Consider the following 27785-nt stretch of genomic DNA (forward strand, 5'->3'; position numbering starts at 1 on the left):
ATTAATGGACACTTATTTTTTATTCAAGGGAGACTCTAAAACGCAAAATCATTAAACGAGCACACATGCCCATTGCAGGTATTTTGCACGATGGTCGAAGAAGTACACCACGATTAATCCAGTTAAAACCTAAAACACATGGCCATTAGAAGACACGTTCGCGGACCACGCGCGGTGAAACGACTACCGTATTGTGCGCGTGTCGCTTAGCCAGGTACAGGCTGGTGCGTAGCGATAGCCGCGTTACTCGAACAAAAAGTTGTTTATACACAAACGTACTGATAAACTGGTAGTTGAAAAGATGAAACTAAAATTTCACAATATTTGCAATAGCAGCATAAGCAGAAATCACACTTTCAATATTTCTGGGCATAAGAAAAGAAATTATTGGCTTTGGGATGTCATAAGATTGAGAAAAACAGGAATTTAATTTTCCTTTACACATAAATATTTTATTGTCTCCGTAGTTTACTGTATACTTTGTGCAGTGTCATTTTTTTTAGTATTGTTGGTAACAAATATCTTTTAAATTAAGGCAAACGGTTGAAGGTTATGAAAGTTTGGAATATTCTCTATCAGATAAAATTTAAATTATTTCACATTTAATGAAGGCGGTAGCAACTAACGAATTGCTGATTATGAAAGATTGGAAAATTGTCTATCAGATAAAAATATAAAATAATTATATTCCTACAGTAAAGGGTCGAAAATCGCGAGTAAAAGTGCTAAAAAGTGACATTTCAATTTTGCCCATTTCATTCAAACGCGAATATCTCGTAAACTAAAGAGATAATTAAAAAGATCTGATCGCAGCGTGTAATCTACGGACCCATTTCTATCAAGATAGGATAGTTAAACGAAATCTGAGAGATGAAATTTTAATTCTTAAGAAAAAAATTGCCAAAGGGGTGCTTGATACTTTTTTTCGACGATTTTTGATAGCCACATATCTTAAACTAAAGGCGGTAGCAACTAACAGTACTGATTATGAAAGATTGGAGAACTGTCTATCAGATAAAATATAAAATAATTATATTCCACTACAGTAAGGGTCGAAAATCGCGAGTAAAAGTGCTAAAAAGTGACATTTCTCAATTTTGCCCATTTCATTCAAACGCGAATATCTCGTAAACTAAAGAATAGTGATTAAGATCTGATCGCAGCGTCTTAATCTACACGGACAATGCATTTCTATCAGATAGGATAGTTAAAACGGAAATCACCTGAGAGATAAGGGAGAAATTTTAATTCTTAAGAAAAAATTGCCAAAGGGGTACTTGATACTTTTTTTCGACGATTTTTGATAATACATATCTCTTAAACTAAAGGCGGTAGCAACTAACGAATTGCTGATTATGAAAGATTGGAAAATTGTCTATCAGATAAAAATATAAAATAATTATATTTTCTACAGTAAAGGGTCGAAAATCAGTAAAAGTGCTAAAATTTGACATTTCTCAATTTTGCCCATTTCATTCAAACGCGAATATCTTTCGTAAACTAAAAGAATAGTAAGATCTGATCGCAGCGTCTTAATCTACGGACCATTTCCTATCAGATACGTGGATTAAAACGGAAATCTGAGAGATGAAATTTTAATTCGTAAGAAAAAAATTGCCAAGGGGGGGTGCTTGATACTTTTTTTCGACGATTTTTGATAATTCATATCTTTTAAACTAAAGGCGGTAGCAACTGGCAGGTACTGATTATGAAAGATTGGAAAATTGTCTATCAGATAAAATATAAAAATAATTATATTTCCTACAGTAAGGGTCGAAAATCGCAGTAAAAGTGCTAAAAAGTGACATTTCTCAATTTTTGCTTATTTCATTCAAGCGCAAAGATATCGTAAACTAAAAAGAATGAGTAGAATCCTGATCGCAGCGTTTTAATCTACGGACCATTCCTATATGAATGGGATACGTTAAAACGGAAATCTGAGAGATGAAATTTTTAATTCTTAAGAAAAATTGCCAAGGGGTGCTTGATACTTTTTCGACGATTTTGATGATTCATATCTCTTAAGCCTTTAAAGACGGTAGCAACTAACGGAGTACTGGTGCAAAAGATTGGAAAATTGTCTATCAGATAAAATATAAAAATAGTATATTTTCTACAGTAAAAGTCAAAAAATCGCGAGTAAAGTGCTAAAAAAGTGACATTTCTCGAATTTTTGCCATTTCATTCAAACGCGATATCTCAGCCAAACTAAAAGAGATAATTACGATCTGATCGCAGCGTCTTAATCTACGGACCATTTCTATCAGATAGGATGATTCAAACGGAAATCTTAGAGATGAAATTTTAATTCTTAAGAAAAATTGCAAAGGGGGTGCCGGTACTTTTTTACGATTTTTGATAATACATCTCTTAAACTAAAGGCGGTAGCAACTAACGGGTACTGATTATGAAAGATTGGAAATTGTCTATCAGATAAAATACTCAAAATAATTATATTTTTCACAGTAAAGGGTCGAAAATCGCGAGTAAAAGTGCTAAAAGTGACATTTCTCAATTTTGCCCATTTCATGTTCAAACGCGAATGTCTCGTAAACTAAAGAGATAATTAAAGATCTGATCGCAGCGTCTTAATCTACGGACCATTTTCCTATCAGATAGGATAGATTAAAGAACTGAAGTGAGAGATGAAATTTTTAATTCTTAAGAAAAATTGCCAAGGAGGGTGCTTGATACTTTTCGGCGATTTTTGATAATACATATCTCTTAAACTAACGGCGGTAGCAACTAACGAATTGCTGATTGCAGAAAGATTGGAAAATTTTCTATCAGATAAAAATATAAAAATAATTATATTTTCTACAGTAAAGGGTCAAAAAATCACTTGATAAAAGTGCTAAAAGAAGTGACATTTCTCAATTTTTTTGCCCATTTTCATTCAAACATAGATATCGTAAACTAAAAGAATAGTAAGATCTGATCGCAGCGTCTTAATCTACGGACCATTTTCTATCCATTAGGATAGTTAAAGAACAAATCTGAGAGATGAAATTTTTTAATTCGTAAGAAAAATTACCAGGGGGTTAAGCGATACCTTTTCGACGATTTTTGATAATTCATATCTTTTAAACCAAAAGGCAGCGGTAGCAACTAGCGAATTGCTGATTATGAGAAAGATTGGAAAATTGTCTATCAGATAAAGAAATATAAAATAATTATATTTCCTACAGTAAGGGTCCGAAAATCGCGAAAAGTAAAAGTGCTAAAAGTGACATTTTCTCAATTTTGCCATTTCATTTCCAAACGCGAATATCTCGTAAACTAAAGATAATTGAATCTGATCGCAGCATTTTAATCACCACAGACCATTTCTATCGAATAGGATGAATTAAAACGAAATCTGAGAGATGAAATTTTTAATTCTTAAAGAAAAATTGCCAAGAGTGCTTGATACTTTTTTTCGACGATTTTTGATGATTCATATCTCTTAAACTAAAGGCGGTAGCAACTAACGAATTGCTGATTATGAAAGATTGGAAAATTGTCTATCAGATAAAAATATAAAATAATTATATTTTCTACAGTAAAGAGGTCGAAAAATCACTTGAGTAAAGTGCTAAAAGTGACATTTCTCAATTTTTGCCCATTTTCATTCAAACGCGGAAGGTATCTCCGTAAACTAAAAGAGATAATTAAGATCTGATCGCAGCGTCTTAATCTACGGACCATTTTCTATCAGATAGGATAGTTAAAACGGAAATCTGAGAGATGAAATTTTAATTCTTAAGAAAAAATTGCCAAGGAGGGGTGCTTGATACTTTTTTTCGACGATTTTTGATAATACATATCTCTTAAACTAACGGCGGTAGCAACTAACGAATTGCTGATTATGAAAGATTGGAAAATTTTCTATCAGATAAAAATATAAAATAATTATATTTTCTACAGTAAAGGGTCGAAAATCGCGAGTAAAAGTGCTAAAAAGTGACATTTCTCAATTTTTGCCCATTTCATTCAAACGCGAATATCTCGTAAACTAAAAGAGATAATTAAGATCTGATCGCAGCGTCTTGTCACGGACCATTTCTATCCGATGGATAGTTAAAACAAATCTGAGAGATGAAATTTTAATTCGTAAGAAAAAATTGCAAAGGGGTGCTGATACTTTTTTTCGACGATTTTTGATAATTCATATCTTTTAAACTAAAGGCAGTAACAACAGCGAGTACTGATTATGAAAAGATTGGAAAATTGTCTATCAGATAAAATATAAAATAGTATATTTCCTACACGGTAAAGGGTCGAAATCGCAGTAAAAGTGCTAAAAGTGACATTCTCAATTTTGCCCATTTCATTCAAACGCGAATATCTCGTAAACTAAAGAGAATGAGTATTAAGATCTGATCGCAGCGTTTTAATCTACGGACCATTTCCTATCAGATAGGATAGTTAAAACTGAAATCTGAGAGATGAAATTTTAATTCTTAAGAGAAAAATTGCCAAGGGGGTGCTTGATACTTTTTTTTTCGACGATTTTTGATAATCCATATCTGTAAGCCTTCAAAGGCAGTAGCAACCTTAACAGTACTTGATTATGAAAAGATTGGAAAATTGTCTATCCGAATAAAAAATATAAAATAATTATATTTTCTACAGTAAAGGAGTCGAAAATCGCGAGTAAAAGTGCTAAAAGTGACATTTCTCAATTTTGCCCATTTCATTCAAAACACCGGAAATATGTAAGCTAAAAAGATAATTAAGATCTGATCACTTAACTTGTCTTAATCTACGGACCATTTTCTATCGAATAGGATAGTTAAGAGCGGAAATCTAGAGATGAAATTTTAATTCTTAAGAAAAATTGCCAAGGGGGTGCTTACTGATACTTTTCGACGATTTTTGATAATACATATCTCTCTTAACTAAAGGCGGTAGCAACTAACGGAAGTACTGATTATGAAAGATTGGAAAATTGTCTATCAGATAAAAATATAAAAATATTTTATATTTTCTACAGTAAAAGTCCGAAATCGCGGTAAAAGTGCTAAAAGTGACATTTCTCAATTTTGCCCATTCATTCAAACGCGAGCTATCTCGTAAACTAAAAGGAATAATTAAGATCTGATCGCAGCACGTCTTAATCTACGGACCATTTTCTATCGAATAGGATAGTTAAAACGGAAATCTGAGAGATGAAATTTTAATTCTAAGAAAAATTGCCAAGGGGTGCTTGATACTTTTTTCGACGATTTTGATAATACTTATCTCTTAAACTAATGGCGGTAGCAACTAACGAGTACTGATTATGAAAGATTGGAAAATTTTCTATCAGATAAAAATATAAAATAATTATATTTTCTACAGTAAAAGTCGAAAATCTATGAGTAAAAGTGCTAAAAGTGACATTTCTCGAATTTTGCCCATTTCATTCAAACGCGAATATCTCGTAAACTAGAGAGATAATTAAGATAAGTCGCAGCGTGTAATCTACGGACCATTTTCTATCCGATAGATAGTTAAAACAGAAATCTGAGATAAGAAATTTTAATTCGTAAGAAAAATTGCCAAAGGGGTGCTTGATACTTTTTTTCGGCGATTTTTGATAATTCATATCTCTTAACTAAAAACGGTAGCAACTAGCGAGTACTGATTATGAAAAGATTGGAAATTGTCTATCAGATAAAATATAAAATAATTATATTTTCTACAGTAAGGGTCGAAAATCGCGAGTAAAAGTGCTAAAAGTGACATTTTCTCAATTTTGCCCATTTCATTTCAAACGCGAATATCTCTCGTAAACTAAAAGAGATAATTAGATCTGATCGCTGCGTCTTAATCTACGGACCATTTCCTATCAGATAGGATAGTTAAAACGGAAATCTGAGAGATGAAATTTTAATTCTTAAGAAAAAATTGCCAAGGGGGGGTGCTTGATACTTTTTTTCGACGATTTTTGATAATTCATATCTCTTAAACTAAAGGCGGTAGCAACTAGCGAATTGCTGATTATGAAAGATTGGAAAATTGTCTATCAGATAAAAATATAAAATAATTATATTTCCTACAGTAAAGGGTCGAAAATCTACTTGATAAAAGTGCTAAAAAGTGACATTTCTCAATTTTGCCCATTTCATTCAAACGCGAATATCTCGTAAACTAAAAGAATAGTAAGATCTGATCGCAGCGTCTTAATCTACGGACCATTTTCCTATCAGATAGGATAGTTAAAACGGAAATCTGAGATGAAATTTTAATTCTTAAGAAAAATTGCAGAGGGGTGCTTGATACTTTTTGAGCGATTTTTGATAATTCATATCTCTTAAACTAAAGGCGAGCAACTATGATTACTGATTATGAAAAGATTGGAAAATTGTCTATCAGATAAAAATATAAAATAATTATATTTCCTACAGTAAAGGGTCGAAAATCGCGAGTAAAAGTGCTAAAAAGTGACATTTCTCAATTTTTGCCCATTTCATTCAAACGCGAATATCTCGTAAACTAAAAGAGATAATTAAGATCTGATCGCAGCGTCTTAATCTACGGTCCATTTCCTATCAGATAGGATAGTTAAAACGGAAATCTGAGAGATGAAATTTTAATTCTTAAGAAAAAACAGTTAAACAGTTAATTTTATGATTAGCGGGTACGCGACTATCTTATGTATTTGCAAAACGCGGAGGAACGCGATAAATCAAAACAACGTAAATACAAACTAATGGAGGACGCAGAAATTAAAACGAAAAATATAATTGAATTATAAACTTACCAATGCAAAACTCATGGACTCCAGGCATGGCAAATACTGTAAATAAAAAGAGAAAACATAAGTTAAAACAAAAATATTTCATACGATTTCATAATATTATAATCATACAGCAGAGAAAAATAAACAATCTGTGCGGTTTAGTAAAAATTTACTTACACCAGCACGATGGGTCATCATAATGATGAATATCAAATCAACATGGAGGCGATACACTTAACCGGCATTTATGGACAATATACGCGCAAAAGGAAAATAACATTACTATAGTCTGATATATAGATTGATGATCGAATATAATGCGAATTTGGAAAGTAGATGTCCGGACCAACAATACGAGTCGCGTAAAATACGTCTGCATCAACCAGAAACCGGCACGAAACTGGTTGGAAACTGTGCAAGCAACTACGCGACAGTTTATGATAAGAAAACAATAGACACGTTCTTATTGCGATAAGAACTAAACTAAAATGTGCTGCATGCGACAGCGCGACGAGAATTTTACGTGTAGCATCTCGCACGGCGAATGCGATAAGAAAGATGTTTATACACAAACGCTGATGATAGATTTGTCTTCAAAACGAATACAATTCAATTTTATATTTTATTTTTATTTAAAACTCGGCACCTGCCGCATGAATCCTGCAGGTAAAAGCAATAGATGCGCAAAGCCGGCACGCGACCTTGTGCGCGAAATGTAATAGATGCGCAAAGCAGGCTGCGCGAGCGATATGAATTAAACTAAAATAAGCGACAGCGCGACGATAGACGAGAATATTGCGCGTAGCATCTCGCACGGCAAATGCGATAAGAAAGTTACTTATGCACAAACGCGAATAATAGAGCTGTACAAAACGAATACAATTTTACTTTATGATTTTTAAGTTCATGCTAGTGAACTAAAATTTAAATCTTGAAATTATGATTTAAATACTCGCGAATACTCGCCGGAGTATTATTACTTGCCGCACGAAGTACGAGTAAGATATGCGTGCCGGCATCACAACTGTGCACGTCGACTTTTACTCGCTGGAATATTTTTAGTTAAAATATGCATCGTTGCGTCATCTGGACATACTTTCTTGTACTACACGAAAATACCAAGTGTTTCAAAAAGTTTGGCATGCATATGAGTCAGTGAACGACTGCATATGTGTCAGCAAGTGGTCCCGCATTTAAATTGTCGTGTCCGTGTGTCACACGTACACGAAAGTGCGCATGAAGTATCCTATCTAAAGAAATAGCAATTTTTACACCTAACTCAAAACTTCAAATGTAGACGTCGCAAGGATGTACTTATTCAAAATAAATGAATGAAATTATGTAATTTTAATGCAAATAATCAACAATTTTGTAATAAATAAACATTATACACTGTACAAATAATAAATTTAAGTATGTATTTGTCATACAATCACATATTTTCTTTAAAATTTCACAAAAAAAAACCGACGATGCCCACGAGGCGAAACATGTTGTTTAACTCAACAACACCATGAAATTCTAACACGCAACAATACAAATAAATAGTACATTAGCCATGATATTGAATTATGACAATGATATATGAAATAATCATTGTAATTGTAGGCAATATCATTTTGTAATTGATTTCAAACCAACCGTTTGCACTAAATACTGGTTTAACTAAAGCAGTTTCAATCGCAAGTTCCTTTATATCATTTCGATATGATTCAGCTACTTGCAGCATCATTCGATAACAATTTTCTGGTATTTTTTCAATCTCAGTTGAAACATTTTCTCCAGAGAGGAATATATCACGGAAAATCATCTACGAAAATTACCTCTTTTTATCAACAAAACAAGTTTTTTTAAAACTTACCGCTGGTAAAACGCTCCAAACAATAGCCATCAAGCCAAAATATGGCCCAAACTGTTTACCGTCTTCCAAAATATATCCACCCCCATAAACAATAGCTAAGTTGAATGGCACTAATAAATTGATTGTAATGTAAATATAAATACAAACCATATACACTCCATAAACTTTATTAAAAAGCCTAATTGTTATCCAGAGTTTCGTGTATTGCTTGGAGATCCATTCAATATTAAATTTGTAATTGGAGTTCATTGACATATCGCTTATAAATAAACTGGTTGGCTTTAAAGTGTTCAGTACTTCGTTAATATATTGGTAATTGCTGTGTATGATTTTCATGTACGTTTTCATCACACTAGTAGAGATCAGGACTTGATAATGTGTGAATTCTCGTATAATGAAATACCAAGTGTACCAGGAGAGTGAGGTGAGAATTATGGTCAAATTACATGCGATAAACAATCCAAAACCAAAATGCATGCTCACAATTTCGAGGCGTGAATTTTCCGCTTCCTCGGTTTTTAGTTTTAGCTGCGTTGCTTCTAAATTTCGTAGTTGATCTTCCATCATAATATTTTCTTTATTACAGAGATAGTTAATCACAACGATCCGAATCACTGTACAGCAAATTAATATGACATCCGAAGCTAATGCTAAGCTGTAGGACGTTTGTTCAATATGTTGCATGTGTTTCATTCGGCCATAAAACGAAATAGCTGCAGCCGCAACGTTTAATATCAACATAATCATTGGATAAAACATTCTGTATGTCCAGTGTGTTGTTTCATCGCTTGGAATGCATGCAAAAAATTTACCAAGGTTTAATATGGTTCGTGATGACTTGAGTGTGATTCTTTTCATTATCTTTTTTAATAGATACTGTACAATTGTCGGATTCTATTAAGCATTTAAAGTATTCTGCCACTTTGCTACAATTAGTCAGTTATTTTAACATAAAACATCACGCACGTGTTGCACGCGGTACAGTGGTAATAAATTTTATATAATTAAGTAAACATTTGCTTGTCACGTACACTTTTTTTCACCTTAATCGCTTATATTGATTAATTCTGTTCGCACGTTATAAACAACAGCAATAATATGGGCGTGTATCACTTGGCTAGTAATGAGTAATAACATAAATAAAACATAATTCAAAGAACATGGAAGTGTATAAATGTTTTTTTTTTGTTTACTTGAATGACCGACTTTTTGTATAAGTAATTGTGGTACGAAAAAACACACCTGTTGAAAATATTACTATCCACAACACAATTTATCATATCCAATTAGAAATTTATTACAAGGCAATAAAGAATTTTATTTTTGTTTTAAATTTGAAACTTAAAATTATTCATTTGATGTGACAAACATTTGCATTCCCGTGCAGACAATTTAATTGCTTGTCAACTTCACTTGTCCGGAACAGAATCACTGAATAATTTCTGCACTCATTTGCTATAAAAGAAATTTATACTTCTATCCACAGTACAAACAAAATGAATCTGAGTACGGCAATTGAAATATTCCTAGTTTTAACACTGTCGATTCTAATAAACTTTTTAGATTGTAATCGCCATAAACATTTTATTAAAAGTTATATGGAATATAAAATGATCAAACATGCTCAGTTTTATTCTTGTTTCCCCAAATACGGTAATGCAATTATACTATATAACGAGTAAAATTTCAATTAATATTTTATGTTTACAGATATTATACAAACAATTAAAACAAATTCAATACCAATGAAATTTACAAGAATTACATCTTTGAACTGGTTAAATGCAACATTCCATCAAGAAAATATAAACCATTGTAAAAATTATGCATTAAATGGTATATTTGTTGATGCAGATTGTTCAAACTCCAAAGAAATACTCCACATATTAGCTGAGGTTAATTTATGTACAACTATTAACCCATGTGTGTTGCTGTTTTCAACACAATCAACATTTTTAAATGATATTAATATGAACAAAATCGTTGAGAATTACCAACAATTAAAAATTAATGTAAACGCCGATTTAAAATTTATTTTTCCATGCGATGAAGACAACAGTGTTGAATTTATTAAATATCGAATTTATGATGTTTATAAGATTTCTGCCAAATACAACACGAATTTAATTGTTCCTGATATTGGTACCTGGTCGGTTGATAATAAATTTAAACAGATGCGTCAACAATATGGGAAAATTTACGAAGAAAGACGAAATTGGAATGGTGTTAAATTTCAATCTATGTCAGTTGTAAGTAAAAAATTATTATATTGCTATGATTAATATATGTAAACTAGGATTGCCAATGTTTAAGTTACCACTGCCATTTAATGGAACCCCTGAGGAGCATGTCCGGAGTGATGAGCACTTAGAAATAAATCATTTCAATCGACTTACTTGTTTATATATGTTGTACGTTGGAGAGTATCACAATTTTAGGTACTTACATAGGTGTAAATTAAATTACGAATTTACAATTTAGCTCGAATACGTTTTTAGTACTAATGTTACGAAAACAAATTCTTGGGGATATGAAGTTTCCAAAGGAGTTTTTGACGGATTAGTGGGTGGGTTTCAAACCGGTGCAATAGACTTTGCATGTTCGCCATTGTTCTTTGTCAAAGAACGCGCTCAGTTTGTGGACTATGGTTACCGAGTTTGGCGCTTAAAGTAAGTTATCATTGTTATAAACTAATTAATAGCAATACCTATTTTAGAGCTGCGTTTTTATTTCGCCATCCTAAAGCCCAAGCAACATTTGAGGTATTTTTTCTGCCTCTGGATAAAGTTGTATGGTGCCTGATTGCAGTATCTTTGGGCGTTATAATTCTTGTGATGAAATGCATAATTTACTACGAGTACGTACGTAAAGTGAATCCAGATATTGATGTGTCGTGGAGCGCAATTGTTCTGTTTCTTATTGGTGCAGTATGTCAACAAGGATCGCCGACTGTACCTGACTTTATTTCAGGACGAATTCTGACATTATTTGTTTTTGTTTTTGCTATTTTGATCAATCAATTTTACTCTGCTAGTTTAGTAAGCAAAATTCATATAATATTCTTAATTATTTTAAGAACATAATAATAATAATACAAATAATATATTAATGAGTAATATATTATTCTAGGTATCTTCATTATTAATGGAACCGCCAATAACAATAAAAAATCTGCACGATCTCGCAAATAGCGACCTAAAAATCGGTTGTGAAAACGTCCTTTATGCAAAAAAAGCAATGGAACGTATCGGACATGATAAAACATTACACAAATTGCAAGAGAAGCCATATCCAAACACGTCTCTATACCTCTCGCCAGAGGTGGGACTAAAAATAGTGGAAGACGGCGACTATGCTTTCAACGTCGACTTGTCAACTGCGTACCCAATAATTAAAAGAACATTTAATCAGAATACCATGTGTCAAATCGAGGAAGTTGTTTTATATAACAACAACCCGGTTTATAGCAATCATCCGAAAGGCTCAAATCTCGCAAAAGCATTTAACATTGTGTAAGCTTCTCAATACTCCTATTTTTTTTTGTGAATATATTTTTTAATTATTTTAAAGCTTGCAGAAAGCTGGTGAACGTGGAATTATGTACCGCATGACATTAAAGTATAAAGCTAGGAAACCTACATGTATAAAAAGTTTTGTGGTTGCTTCAGCTGTGGGATTGGAACAGTTTTATCCAGCTTTGGTTATTTGGTCGGTTGGCGTTTGGTTAAGTTTGATTATTATAATATTTGAGTGTATTATTCATAGAATTACTATGAGGCAAATGAAAAAAGTAGACAAAAAAGAAATGGTTGTTTATCTGTATGTAAATTAATATTCTTATTATGTAAACTAAACTAAATAGTGGTAATCCATAAATCAAAATATTTTTTGATTTAAAATTGGTATTTACGTTTCAAATTATATTAGTTATTGCTAAATTACTGGCGATATCTGTGAATGTTTCATAAAAGTAGAGGAAATGTTTTAGAGAATGGGGGACTTGCGTTGTTAGCTACGATATTATTTACCAGATGGCGCAACACATATACTAAATAAACTTTATTATTGAAAAATTATTTTGTTTTTTATTAATGTTTACACTATCATTTATACCATAATCATTAGACTAACATATTACAAATACCAGTAGCTAACCGTTAAAATTTTAGTAAAACACGTCATAAATTCCTTTGAAATTGATTAAATCAACAGTTATCATAATCTTGATAACAAATATATCTTATCTGCCAATAATCCACACGAAAATAGATTAAAGAAAAGTTTGGCGACACTCATTGACGATAGTATGAAGTGGCGTGTTTGCAACGCTCGCACAAAATTATAAAATGTGTCAGTGCGGAACCGTTTCCCTGCTGCTGTTATTATTAACAGGTAGGTAACTATTAATAACTAACATCAAATGTAAATCAGAGTGTAAAAACGCGGGCGTGCTGAGAGGAAAATTGCAGGAAACCGCCACAAAGAAAATCAATGAATGCAAAAAACAAACTGCAAGAAAAAGTCGTGTCGTGCGGTGAATGTATGGGTAGTGTGACGTTGTGAAAGGCAGTTCTTTATAAAGCAATAATTTCCTCGGCGAGAAAACGCGCGAAACCCGAGAAGCAGGTGGGCGTGCGGGCGGCTTTCTTTGTGTGCTCGTGTGCGAACAAACAATAACCTCGTGCGGCGATTGCAGAAAAAAAGTTGGCGTGTGCTTTCAGATGATATGCGATACGGGTAATACATTAGGCATGCGAAATTGCTGTTTGCATAATGTTACTTTGTGCTCGAAACGATATTGATTAGGTGTTTTTTTGTTGAAATTTTTCTTTACTTTAGTTTATGTTGAGGACTGCTAAGTGCGTGCAATTGTTTCGCAGTAAAAGGCACGGAAATTGTAGTTTAAAAATTGATAGATAAATTAGATAAATTCAAACATATGTTTGATTCAAGTGGAGTATCTTATCAGTAATGAATAAGGTTACTCACGTATTTAACTAGTCTTTAAAATATATTTTTAAATTTTCAAGATATCTATGCATAAATTAATTTTATTTATTATCCAAAAACATAAGAAAATTAACCAAAGGAATTTAGTGGATTTCCTACATCCTAACATCTCAAAGTTTGGCATTTTGCATACTCTTAAAAGTTTCGCAACTTCCCAATAATATCCACATTGAAAATTGCGTATTCATCAAAGGATTGAAATTTAATATGCACATCAAAATTGAAACGCACCCTCGTTCGGGATGAAGTAGTCGTCGACCCTTCGGCGGGCCGCGGCCTTTCCTTATCCCTTGTAAACCGACAATGATATAGATCCCCCCGCATAATGCCACATAATTCCATCAAACCCTCGTAAAACGACTATGAAAACCGGTCGATCTCACTCACGTTCGCATCGCGACACAATAAAATTATTTTATAGTTGGAACGAGGTAAATCACGGAAAGCATGAAAACCTCCGCTTATACAAAACACTCAATTTAAAGCCATTCAAATCGTAAAGCTTTAAACAGGAACATAAACTTTGCGATTTTGAATTTTTGATTTATGATGGCATCACGATAACACGTACCATTTGCTCCTCCCATTTTTAAAACACGCATGCGCAAGATACTTAAGATATTTTTCTTATAGGTGTACCTATTTTAATTGCACAAGACAGTTCTACAACGGATTCAACCAAAGCCTCAGAGGGTACTACTTCCTCAGAAGTAATAGAAGAGTTTGATCCGAGCAATGCGTATTGTTTTGAATTTACATGGCTTGGACCATCGTATGATAAAACAGTATCATTTGAAAGTACATGCGAGGACTTTGTAAGCGAGAAAAATATTGTCGAGCATGGATTGTGTCGACAACCATTTGTTATCACAAGTATTGTTTACATCAGTTTTGTTTACATTTAAAACAAAATAGTACTAAAAATATTTTGTAGATGACAGCACACTGCCTGATCTGCAATATTTATGGAGGCACAGTAGTTACAAACCTCGTGTATTGCGACGTAAACGAAAAGGAGAAGTGTGCGTAAGATATACATATTTCTTCAATGATGAAGGTATTTAAACACACTTTAATAAAATTTTTTAATTTAAAATTTAATTTTTTTAGTTATGAACATAACTTATCTACGATCGAAGGTTTTCGCCGAAGACGAAGGCGCAGTGACCAGCGGATGCTACACGCAGGAGCACAATGGCATTGCATCCGAATTGTGCGTGTGCGAGCCGCGTGTTGGCGACTATTTCCCATGTAATACCGCCCCCGCAGCATCCACGTTGATAAACGGCGCGATCGTCGCATTAGCATGCATGTTGACGCGATGGCTAATTTAAATTATTCAGTGTGATCCAATATTCTGACCAGCCAATTACTCCCCCTCCCTTCAATCCTCAATACCGGATGCGTCCCATTGTGACACGCATGCAAATTAATGCAGCGCGCACAGGTGCGCTGCGTTTATTTATTGTACACATTTGATAATTAGGCGTCGGAAGCTGACATGAGATGGAATTGATTATTGTGGACGAAGAAAGGGTGACTTTGCAAGTTTGCGTTCTGATTGCGATTGGATGGGATTAGCTGTTAATTAATTAATGTGTTGGGAGTCCGAACTGCAGCATGCTTGAAAACGCTAGAATAACAACTGTTTGTTTATCGTATGTTAGATGAAATTATTAATTATATATATAAATTATTTATGTAGCATATGTTAACAATACTAATTAAACAATTTAATTAAATTATATTTAATAATTCACTATCCTTTAATTAATTTAAATAAAATAATAATTTTACAGAAAATTGAATTTTAGTATTCTTAATATTATTTTAAAATTATATTTGTTGTTATCAGACATAAAACAATGGGAAGTAGTTGCTAAGTTTGTAAATGTCCTGCTGCTTGAATAAATTGGTGCATTTGGTTATTCCCATCGGAAATCATGCGTTGTGCGAAGATATCCTCAGTCATCGTGTGCTCTGATTTCTCCCCATCTTCCAATTCTGCACTTCCGTTGTGCGACCCTTTGACGTCAATGCCGTCAACATGCCCGCGTGCGGGTCGTGCGCAGCATGGATTTAGCTCGAAGGACGGAAGATAAGAAAGAACGGTGCGTCAACGGGACATCATTTCGTTGTCACATAATACCGGCCTCGGAAATAATAGGCGCGCCTCGTGTCGAACTTGTTATTTTGGAACATTAGGGCAGTCGTCATATAAAAGTTACCCTCGTTGCGTGTGCCACGTGCACAATTTTAGCCAAAGATATGATGTTGCGCTAACAGGGTGATTCTGAAGGGTGTGCGATCATGCATGTTTATTTTGATAAATAGGATAAGAATCATATATCGGAGTCGATCTAAACTATATGATATTAATAATTATAATATTTACAATTTTGTTGTTAGAAAATCAAAAAAAAATTGAAATTTTACCCCAGAAGTCGGTAAAATGAAAATGCGCAAGTCCTTCAGGATCAACTTTATGTTTTCTCCTCTGGGTATGTTTTTTGTGATAATATACTGAGAAATAAATTTAATTATCTTCGTTGATCCGCATGCCCGCAAAAAGATTATTCCACTCGGATGACTGAGGTTGACATGAATGCTGCAAATCCGAAAGTTGCTGAATTAATTTTTTAGTCGTAAAAAACTTGTTCGAGCATTAAAAATCGCATACAAAACACATTTTCTTCTGCACAGACGAGTGCCCTAACCCTCGAACCAGCACCAATGCGCCCCCGCTGTAAAAATCTCAGCCCGGCAGTCGATCGACAGTTTTTGAACGCATCCGCTCTTTTGCGTTGTAAAGTGGGGATCCTTTTCGCTCATGCATAATTTACCGGATTTATCATAAAGGATCTTTTTTCACGGCAAGCGGAAATATAATACAAAACAGGCCGAACCAGCCTCCGCAGCACGAACATCCAAATCCGAAAAGTTGGACAGATCCGTACAGAAATAACGGGACATATGAATAATATATACAATGTGATACAATGCAAAATCATAAAAAGGACTTCTCTAACAGATGATAGAGAGTAATTTTATGCGGGGGTGCAGACATTTTTCACGAATTTTAGATGCTTCATTAACCTACAAAGCCGCAACATCGCGAGACTTGTTTTGGTGTCGTTTTTTTCTGCGATTGCTACTAAAAGTGTTCAAAACAACCCTTATGGTACACATTGAATAGATTTGTTGTCAAATAACTTTCAAAATAAAAGACTTTCATTTTCACTTTTAAGACCTGCTGTATATGCAGAGTAGCGTTCAAAAGGAACCCTAAATGACACAATGCTGGCGAGGGGGTGAGTTTTTTCGTGTGGGCCTTTGCACGCAGATAGACGCCATTAGGACGCCCCGGCGTCAATAAAAAACGCGACGCGAAATTATATTATCTTATTTCCCTATTCATAGGGCGGCGTTCGTCCATTAAAACTTTATTCTCGCGGGTGTCATGAGTATGTATAACTGACGTGACACGCAATGAAACATAAAATACATTCAAAGTAAATCATATTTTTGCAGCATAAAATTTGTCGATAATTCTGCTTAAAAATGCGCAAAACTCTTAATTTTGTGCCATGTTAAAAACTTTTGTTACATTTTATTAACTTATATTTCATGTTCATGCGTACAGGCATAACACGTGCGGTAATTCCTTTGTGTTTGGCGAATTTTTTGCCAGTTGGATTTTATTAAAGAAATATTACGCTTAGAGTTGCAACTCTCCATTTTCCGACAATAAATCGAGAAAATACTCCGCGGTTCGGCGGATAAACTTTTTATTTATGCAGAAGTTGTGCAACCATTGTGCGGTGAACGCTGCTGCCCCAGCCAAACCAAAAACCACCCCGTAACCGCACCAAGAGTTGCGGAAAAGAAAAGTATTTACTCCTTTACTCCGTCTTGTTGGGTATTTATTGCGAATGTATTTCGGAAAACTCGGATACTTTCTGGGTCTTTACATCTTTAGATATGTGCATGTTCGGATGTCTAGATTTGGGAAATATTTTTTCTAAGCACCGGAAATACGGCAAACACAACGCACAAATGAAAAGCAAGTAGAAAAAGTCGGTGTGCCGGGGAAAAAATACAAGTTTATTTAGATGTTTTTTCGATGCGTATTACGAAGCGTTTATAAGGCCGTTTCCGGACGCAAATAAAATGCGAAAAGGAGGCGAAAGCCAGGAAACGATAAAAAAGAAGCAAATAAGGAGAAAAAATACGAAAGTTGTGCGGGTGTGGAAAAAAGAAAGAAACACGAACGCAGAGAATTGGAAATACCCCTAAGACTTGACTGGAAATAAGAATACGAAATGTTTGACCAAGGGGATGAAAAAATACGTGTAAATATTAAAGTTAAAAGAAACTAAGCTACTAACAGACTAAAAGAACTACAACTAGAAGAATTAACTATCAAAATGTTTACTTTTACGATTAAAATCCTCTTAAAGGGAAAGTTGTTTCCTTTTTTCGGAAACCGTTAATCTATTATTACAGACAACACTTTTATCAACTTAAGTTTAAAAAAATAACACTTGCTATATTTTTAATACTGAATTCGCTGTGATTTTTATTAGATATTGGCTTTATTTTTGAATCAAGAACCGAAAATTGGTAGATTTTTCCTCGTCGTCTATAAAATATTTCTACCCCCAAGGCAATAGACGCCGCAGCGTTCTACAAAGGAACATTTTGTATATTCGATTTCTGCGGCACGTTACAAGGGTGGTTTTCTCGCAGCCACGTGTAGCGCTCGCCGTGGTTGATGCAGTGAAAATCGCTGAAATCGAATTTGACCCCCGGAGCCGCAGCTTCGGCCACCGAAAAGCCGTTAAGTCCACCAAAGACCGGATGCAATCCTAAGACTTGGACATGGGTCAAAGTACAATCTTTTCATTCACCACCACCAAAAAAAAAAAAATTCAAAAAAGTAAATAATATAAAGTTTTAATAATGAATTAAATTCTTTTGTTTTTGCTTTGAGTATGAAATTGAATATGTAAATGTAAATGTGTGCGTCGGTGTGTTTTGCAACTCAACTATTTGATGTTAAGAGTTCAGGGGTTGCGCGCTGCGCATTCGGATGGAGATGCAATCATTACGCGGGCGTCTAACAACGTATGTAAATCCGGCCGCAAAATGGTATGTATATAGCGATATTATGCAAATGCGGTCGCTCCCTAGACGCGGGAATCCGCGATATTCTTTGTGCTTTATAATAAGTGCGACCCACCCTCCAACCCTCTAACGGTGCCTTCGCTGTGCACTATCAACAAACTGCTGGGAAAGCTTTTCGAACACCCACACAACTTCATTACCTTCGAGAGCCAACCCAGCCAACCCTATCACAGCTACACTGTGTATACAAGTAAAATTAGTAATAAATTTAATAAATTTTCAATTAAATTTTAATAAAACGCATTAATATAGATATTAATAATTAATTGTTTTAAAATTATTTTAAAGTTTTGTTAATTTTTTGTTTTTACGGGTTAAAATGGTAGAATTTTAAATAAAAATATGACATTATTTCTGCCGGACAAGAAAAGCGACACTAAACTGTAACTTGTCGCATATATTGCACATGCAACTTGGCCGCGGGGCTGCATTCTTAGCTGCACTCAAGGGACGGTTTTCAGGTCGCGGTATTAGTGGCGATGAAGCGTTTGCACTTTCGTAGAATAGATAAGCTCGCGCTCCGCGTGCGCACAATACAATTTAAAACAGAGATTCGTTCCAGCGCTGCCACCATGGGGCGGAATATGAGAAGTGCAGCCCGCTTCCGGCACTTTATTTATTATCTTTTGGCCTTTTATTGCCGTCGGGTGCTATGCGGTGTTGTTCGCCTATGGCTCGGTGATATTTATGAAAACCGACTTCTATTAATAATCCTGGAAAATTATATTTTATTGTGAATTTAATACCGGCGGAATTTTTACGAGCCCTAGATTTCCTGATTTATCGCAATAATTATACTTTACTGAAATCTGAAATAATATGCGGATTATAAGGAAAAAATTGCAATTTCGTAAGCTATTAATTTAAAACTTACATCTTGTTTGCGTTCGCATGCAGCATCACTAATTGACAAGTTGCTTTGGCGTAATTTTATCAACAGAGATAATGCGCTCGCAAACTTTTCTTATTCAGGACGCGGTGCCGGATGTGCTAAATGCAATAAGTTGCAATTGTTTCCGAGGGCGGCGAGGCGACGCCACTTGCGCAAACTTTGCGCGCGCACGGATGGCGGCGGCCATATTTTCATTATGAGCTTAGCGCGTGTTTTCCACCGCCGCCGCTGCCGCCACTTTGCATAGACCGGAAGCGCGCAACCAAGTGTCGTTCGGAATAAAGGAATATCAACTGAAATAAAATGAAACAATACACAATGCACGCCAAGACTCAATTAAAAGTTTCGTTTGAGAGTTATAATTAAGTAATGACATTTGCGGATGTTAAGTCTCCGCCTATATATATATATATCAACCTTCAGATAATGGAAAATTCTTTCATGATCGACATTCTTTGTCCGCCATGTTTGTTTCATCCAAGGAAAATATTTCCGGCCTAAGTAAACCCCTGCGGACGTTCCCTTGTCCCACATGTGCAAATATGCCCTAATACCGTGTGTGTCAGCAGTGTGTGCACATAATGACATCGTCTGCAAGGGGCGGATAGTCGAACGTCAACAAAACGTTCCGGTAATGAGAAAAATATTCGAAAAACAGCATTGAGTACGCGCGCGCCCCCTCATCGAGTTCTTTGTGCAGTGTCTCCTGCCGCCCCTCGTTAACCATCCTGGTCTGGTTTCTTTTCCGGCCAAGCAAACTAAGCGGAAGCAAGCAAAGGAGCGCACGCCTAACAAGAAGCAACTAGCGGACAAACGAACAAAGGCAATTCAACAAGTGATCTGTGCCCAACATGCCCCCAGCATGGGGGCAGTTCTATACTATACCTATATAGAGGAGCAAGAAGGACTACTAACGGTCGGACGGTCAGGAACGTTACGTTCCGGCCATCACTCTTCCGCTTTTCCTTCTTAGTTCTTCTTCCTGCTTTCATGTCGTCTTTTTACTTCCGTCGCGCTTCTTTCTTCTCTTCACTTCTTAGTCCCGGAGTATGGGTTGTGGTATGTAAGATGAAAGGAAAAGCAAAGTATAAAAAATCGTAATCAAGCGACCGACTGCGGCTTCGTCCCACTGCAATTTCTTTGCGCTTTGCACGACTGCAGCGCGAGAAGCACGAAATAAAAATAACAAACGGGAGATTGTGCTTTCATGGTTTCATGTCACATGCAAGTTCCTCCTGGCCTTTGATTGCAACGACGTTGTAAGATTTGTCACCATGAAATCAGAATTCAACTAGTAGCAACAAAGTTTTACTCAAATTAAAAAATTCTTTATAAATAAATTTCTATATTCAATTCGTGTTTCCAGAAAGCTTTCATCTCAAAGCTCAATTTTTTTCCTCTCCCAGAGATAAAAACTGCGTAATGTAAATGAGTTTGTTCTTGAATTCTGATGTTCCAAGATGTGCGTGGCGTTGTTGCTTGGAAATAAAAGAATTCCGCAGCGAGAAAAGAGCGTAAAGTCGGTTGGTGTTCGAGATAGCTCACCGCACCCTGCGCGATACTAGCGGACATAGTGCCGAATCGTGCCCTATCTTACTTACAATTTCTTATTTCGCCTCGACGCGAAGACCTCGTAAATTCCCACCTATCACAACCAGCAATCTAGTTATATATCCGAGACTGATGGATGATACTAAAAGCGCGCTATATCTGCTAATCCGGGCGTCGTTGCGAGTTATTACCAAACCAAACCACTCCGAGGCAACCAGAAGAACGGCGCCAGTGGAATGAGAAGTAGAAGGGAGGAAAGGAGCACGTCAGAGTGCCAAGAGCGTCGGGAATGTCGGGGACGCAGGACTTTGGGACTTATTTCGTACGTGAGCTTTTCCAGCAATCCTGCCCCCGGCCGCTGCGATGCGGACCGTAAAACGCAAGAGAGGGATGCGGTGGGCAGCGGGCGGAGGAGCTGTCTCGAGTCGGCACGTTTACCTGCAATCAGAGTCACCTTTCATTAAAGTTTACCCTACGACTACGTTCTGCATACCAGTGAAAAAGAGAGCCGTTTATACTTACCGACATTACAGTTCTCTACTTTCTTAGCACTGCTCTCATAACCTATATTCATAATAATAATAATAAAAAAGAATTTTTTACCAAAACTCATTTCGTCGAAAATGTGAACAAGTAAAGTACGTGGCGAGCAAATGAAATGCAAGTTTCTAATTAAATTCTTAAGAGCGCGGCTCTCGACTGCAGTTAAGCCACCCTCGACGGAGTGCTGCCCAAGATGAGATTTTATGCGACAAGTGGGTGCAAGACGCCTCGCAAACAGTGAGCAAATTAAAAACAGGAAAATAAATTTATTCAGTTACATTGTCGAGCATGCGCATTTGCATCATCTATCAAAGTGTAGTATATTTTGAAATCTTGAAGACTTGACTTCATTGCGCTGACAGTTTCGTATTTAATTATGTCTACAACAGTGCATTATTCTGCAATGCACGTTAATACTGCTATTAGGTTTCAAACCTTGAATGCAATTACGAACGTGTACGTACGCATACGTACGTAAAATCTTACTCAATGCTCAATAAGCAATAGAGTTTCAACCGTACAAGCGTAGTGAATCGAAGACGATGATGAATGCTCAATGTGTTCCATGAACGGCCGAACAACGAAACTAGGCATTGTAATCACTTTGACATTAAGTGCGTTAACTTCCACAGTCGATACATCAACGCGCAAATTCGCGAGGAAATTTGACGTGTGCACAATTCACACGTCAGTAAACCTTCAACAATTAATTTATTACATGCATGAGAGTATGTACATTTAATTATGTTTTATTTGCTATTGTTTGCTTTGGTTGCTATGTCAACAGTAATCTAAGAAAAATAAAAAAATATTGTTTTTATTTTGTTGTTTTGTATTAATAAATATTTGTATTTTTGGTATAAACACGCCGAATTTAAATTTTAGCTCTTTTATACGCGTAAAAATGATTCAAACTAAATTCGTGAAATTAAATATTTAAATTTACGAGTAAATAAATAATTGTGAATTCTCATAATAGAAAAAGCTTTTAAATATTTGAGGGTTGCAATTTGCTGGCGCATATTCGCTCATATGCATTTAATAAATCACTGATGCACACAAAAAGCAAATGCGAGCATGCATAGATTAATTTATGTGCAATCATTTGCAAATTCAAAATTAAGCAATGTAAAAATTAATTAATTAATTTTTCTTTTTTCTGTTTCAATAAAAAAATAGACATTTTTTTATTTTCAGTCACTAGTATTGTTTACGTATGCTAAGTAACAATTATTTTAAGATTATTTATTGTAAATAAATCCGGCATGAAATAAAATGTAATTTAATATGTTTCCGAATGTAAAGTTTGTTTTGTGCATGTTTGTTTGCCATTTTATGTTCGGCATGAATATAAATGTTTATTATTTTTGTTGAAATGTTGTATTGTAGCGCTGTAATTCCTATTTTCGCCGTGTTTCCGTTCGTTTTCAACGCACTTCCTAGTTTTTGATGCGATAGTCACATTAAATTTAATTTTCGGATCAATTAAGGCTACATATGCATTTTCAAAACAAGTAATAATCATAAAATACACCATGGAAAACAAAATATTAAAATAAACAAGTGAAAAGTTAATTAATCCAAGTCGTGGAATAGAAAACAATGATATATAGAAAACTGTTGCTTGAAAAAGGTGAGTCTGAGTTAAAATGGTTTTGTAAGTGAAGATTCACGTGGGTGCAAAGAGAATTGCGACGGGATTTTGAATGGAGCAAATGAATGGTAATTGTGCCTCTATGGCGCAGAGTTGCAACGCGTCGGCGAAATCGTGACGTGGATTTCGCGAATTTGCGACGTACGCTCTCGCGTAATTCACCCGTGGTGTGTGTTCGATTGTTATGCAAATTCTATAGCGAGCGCGAATTAGTCGCAAAATCATATTCTGACGGCGAGTCAAATACAAATTACTACAATGTCATAGCATACATAAAAGTTACAAAGTTTTAAAATACCAATTATAACAAATTTATTTTATTTTTTGTGTTTTTATGTTTTTTATCCTAAAAAATGTTAAAAAATTAACAAAACTATCTACAATTAAATATTTCAAAGAAAAAAGTATATTAGCATTGATTTAATTGAATTTTGTTTAAAATAAATCAAAATATCTAAACTTTACTTTATTTTTAATTCACTTACAGTTATTTAAAGTGATTTTACTTTCATTTTCTGATAATCCAATATCGGAAAACACGCCAAACACGTTGAAATTTGTTTGTTAAACGTGTAAATCCGGAGATCGTAAACGGGAACACTTCATTAAATAAACATCCCATATACGGCAATGAAACGCTCGTCGGTCGGCTGCAGGTCGACATTTAGAATCTATAATTCACTAAAGATGTCGGCCGACCGACAATAATTCCGCAGCGAAATGCCTGCTCTCGTGTGCTTCGTGCACGCGCATGTGAGCAAATGTGCAATTTTCAACTCTTCAAAGGATTAGGAAACCCGATTTATTTCTGCCACACTGAAAGGAAGATTGTTGCAGCTCGCCGAGTCGTTATCGTCGTAACTTTCATTGAGACGCTTAATTACCACTCATTGTCAAAGTGCGCTTGTTCTTTTCGTTCAACACAAGTTTTCTGCGCACGTGTTTGCCATTCTCAAAGCCAGTCATAAACGTAGGCAAGTATGACGTCATGCGAATAAGTCTTTGGTGAAACCAATTAAAATGGGAAATAAATTAATTTTTTTTATTTGAGTAAACATTAAATTGTCTAGTTGTAAATGAAAAGTTAATTGTCTGCCATATTTGGCGACGAATTGCTGGGTTTAATTATTTATTTTGCAATTGTTGAACTGAACACTAGAATTTATTACTTATGTTAAAAGGCGTGTGAAGCATTGTGAGGTAATTACTTAGTTCAGTCAGCGTGTAGCAGCGTGAAGCGTTTCCCAAGTGATCGAAAGTGGAAATAATTCGAAGAGACATTATTTGCCGCACGAAAAGTATGTTTACAACAATCGTGCACGCATTTTCTTCACTTCTTGCACACTGTTGATTGCACCTTTGAAATATCAACGCTGTAGGTGAATTTTACACATCTGGTAGCATTAGTAATTTTTTTTAGAATAAAATTTTTCTTTTATTTGCAGTTGTGTTATTATTTTCTAATCGAAATGAAATAATAGTGATATAAATATCATTGCTTGCATAAATAATACGAACAATGTTGAATACACGCCTCTGTGTAATTAAAACTACATTCTTAACTACTCGTTTGACATTTTAATTGTCCGATCGGTCGAGGGCGTGTGCACCACGTACATAATTTCCACGACAATGGACGTTGGCCCAGTTTTCTGCCAACGGATGAAAAAATACATTTTTTGTCTCATAGAGTAATTTTTAATCATTTATATTCATGTATTGATAGTTTAACATGTTTTATGATTAAATATATTGACTTATTAAGTGTTTTAAGTAGTGTCATAGCTGAAACATCTGTTTTTAATGTTTTTCTTTGTTTTGTTAAAAGAATTTTCTGTTTTCTTGTGACTAATCTTTGAAAATGTCACGCACACATTAATGAGCAGTCACGACCAAGAATCCAAGACAATGCTTTGTTTGTAAGCTAAATATCCTGAAGTATACACACATATTTAATAAGCAGTGGGTAATCAAATAAATTTCGTTTGTGGAAACGTTATTTTCACCTGGAATTTCCTCATTTCGCGTCAGTTTTAAGTGCGCTTCACTCATCCGCGCTGCGTCTATCGCCCGGTAACCGAGTAAAACACATTAAGTCCCTCGACGTTAAATCTAGATTAATTAAATTTAAAGTCTCCGTCTTGGCGAACGCTCCTACCGTCTTCGCTGCTCTTCATTGCTCGTCAAGTTCTCATGGTAAGTCCGCTACTTTCGGGTTTCCAACGTTTTCCATCATTTTCATAGACTCTAGACGGCTAGAGTTCAGGCTTACGATAGATGTAGATACGGATCTACCTGCTGATGGCTGACGAGGTCTCGTTAAACGCAAATTCGTTAATGCCAAAGCGAATTAGTTGCCGTATTGGATGCAGTTTAAAGCATTTAAAAGGCTGACTAAACGACAAATAATCATAAACGCTGTATTATATCACTAATAAAGAAAATATAAATTCGTGAAGTAAGAATATTGCTATTACAGCAATAAATTATAATAAAATTTATTATTTTGATTCTTTTTATCCAGTTTAACATTTACCATACCAAATTCCAAATTTTTACATTTTCTGCTTGTTAATATTGTGGTTATACGCGTGTAATTGAATAAAACAATGACAAAATTCGCGTGTAAAACTCGCGCGAAGGACATTTCCGCATAATTAATTTTCTCCAATTTAACACTCTCTACACAGTAGTTTAGAGCTCTAGATAGAATATTCAACACACTCAGCACACTTGACACGCACTTCTTGTACGTCTATGGCTGCGTGCTTGCCACCGCAAATTTTAATAACTTTAATGACACTCGCTCGCCGCCGTGCGCATTTCCCGCCGCCGCCGCCACAGCCACAAAACTGACTTAATAAAGATGTCCGGATGTTTCTGAAGTGAGCGAAACCAAAACATTCGCAGTACATTTGCAGCAGATATTGTCTGCGTTTCACATAGAAGCGAATGAAAACCGAAAACCCAGAGAGTTGCACATAGCGTGATAATTAATGTAGCAGTAACCGCAAAATGCTGTAATTGTGCAATAAATTTAATTGAGTTTTTTTTTTCTTCTTGCCGGGCGGACAAAGTCACTCAGCCAGAGTTCCAGTAATTATGTATATTGAAATCGTAACAGATAGGAAATTGAGACTAGTGATACATACATAATAATTTCTTAATCAGGCTTATTATTTCGTTCTGGACGGTCGATTACTCTGCGGTTTATTAATGTTGTTAGTAATAGACATATTCATCAATATCCTACTCGTCTGTAACTCAATTATGCATGTCACGTCTCAACAATTTGATACAATCGCCGAGCAGATAATCCCAACTTCCCAGCGTGCATAGGTTAATCCCGCGTGCGTATTCACAAAGGATCGAATTAGAATAACGAATAACGAAGCAAATCACCCTGGAGCACAACGGCATCGAACACTAGCAAATACTCGTACATCAAAATGATTCGATAGACCTTGTAGTCATCTACTCGCATAGTGGTAGTCGTTGCCGTTGTCGTAGTCATAATGTCATAATGTTCTTCATCCGCTGCGTCGCGTTCGAAGGCGAAGTGAATTTTATTACGGCAGCGCGCGGCGTCAAACCGCCTGATTACCCTCGGCTAAAGCGTCACTGTTATTATTATCGTTATGGATTATGCTAAGTCCTTAAAGCTCGTTACCGCTGCCGGCGGCGCGCGTTCGTTTACATTAAAATCTCGGGCGGTGCGCGAGATCCGGGCAGCGACTAACGATTTCTAGTTTTATGGTGAATCATATCGGCGTTATACGCGTACACGCATATGATATTGCGAGTTTGGGGTAATTATTTCAAATCGGGGATATGGACCGAGACCATTCGGCAATACAGCGTCATAACGGGTTATTACTACTCTGGGGATTATTTCAAATCATCATAACTATGGTTAAATAAATTTATCCTGCTTTGGGTTGTATATCATCTTATGGTGTGAATTTATAGTTATTAGTTTAGGAAACAATACACTTTATTTGGTTAATTTTATTCTTTAAATTAAAAAAATTAATTTTTTTTTATAAGTTTAATTTATATGCCAATATTCTGAATACTATCACATCCAAAGTATAACTCTTGATACTCAGATGGCTTTCCATTAGTTTTGTGAAACTCTACGTTGTCGTCTACGTGCGCTGAAATATTATGACCATTTGACAGGGCGTTTAACGGCGATTTGTCTGAATGTTCGCTTGAATCGAGCGCGTATTTAACGATCGCTTACGTTTTACATTCGCGACTGAATACGGAAAAGCGAAGAACTGGAAACTGTGGATCGTTGTAGTAGTTTGGATGTAGAAACTACAAAACTTTCAGCCGTGAGCGGCAAATTTCACGTGGCAGCGTCGAATCGAGATTC

The 27785-nt window shown here is 35.3% G+C and overlaps 2 protein-coding genes and 2 long non-coding RNA genes across 5 annotated transcripts in view; 2 read left to right on the top strand and 2 right to left on the bottom strand.

Annotated features, from left to right (window-relative positions):
- Positions 1-89: 89 nt before the first annotated feature.
- Positions 90-27785, bottom strand: part of LOC135793009 (uncharacterized) — a 106666-nt gene continuing 78970 nt past the window's right edge. For both annotated transcript variants that reach the window (XR_010548510.1, XR_010548511.1), the window contains exons 3-4: positions 6728-6763; positions 90-129 (exon numbers count right to left, since the gene is read on the bottom strand). This is a non-coding gene — a long non-coding RNA (uncharacterized lncRNA). The remainder of the gene's footprint in view (positions 130-6727; positions 6764-27785) is intronic.
- LOC135792533 (uncharacterized) lies at positions 8111-9458 on the bottom strand. The gene is made up of 2 exons (XR_010548363.1): positions 8568-9458; positions 8111-8516 (listed from the first exon to the last, which is right to left on the bottom strand). It is a non-coding gene; the product is annotated as an uncharacterized lncRNA (long non-coding RNA).
- LOC135792654 (uncharacterized) lies at positions 9982-12561 on the top strand. The gene is made up of 7 exons (XM_065303310.1): positions 9982-10220; positions 10278-10816; positions 10881-11005; positions 11066-11236; positions 11284-11605; positions 11697-12079; positions 12138-12561. Exons 1-7 carry the CDS (start codon positions 10064-10066, stop codon positions 12397-12399), a joined length of 1959 nt encoding a protein of 652 aa, XP_065159382.1. The 5' UTR covers positions 9982-10063; the 3' UTR covers positions 12400-12561.
- Positions 12857-15319, top strand: LOC135792655 (uncharacterized). The gene is made up of 4 exons (XM_065303311.1): positions 12857-12959; positions 14211-14450; positions 14512-14634; positions 14688-15319. The coding sequence occupies exons 1-4, from the start codon at positions 12914-12916 to the stop codon at positions 14909-14911; spliced, it is 633 nt and encodes a 210-aa protein (XP_065159383.1). The 5' UTR covers positions 12857-12913; the 3' UTR covers positions 14912-15319.

This window comes from Atheta coriaria, unplaced genomic scaffold (genome assembly GCF_025399875.1).
Source record: "Atheta coriaria isolate IRGN ID8LTWV9N9 unplaced genomic scaffold, Caltech_Dcor_3.1 hic_scaffold_5_pilon, whole genome shotgun sequence".
NCBI lineage: Eukaryota > Metazoa > Arthropoda > Insecta > Coleoptera > Staphylinidae > Dalotia > Dalotia coriaria.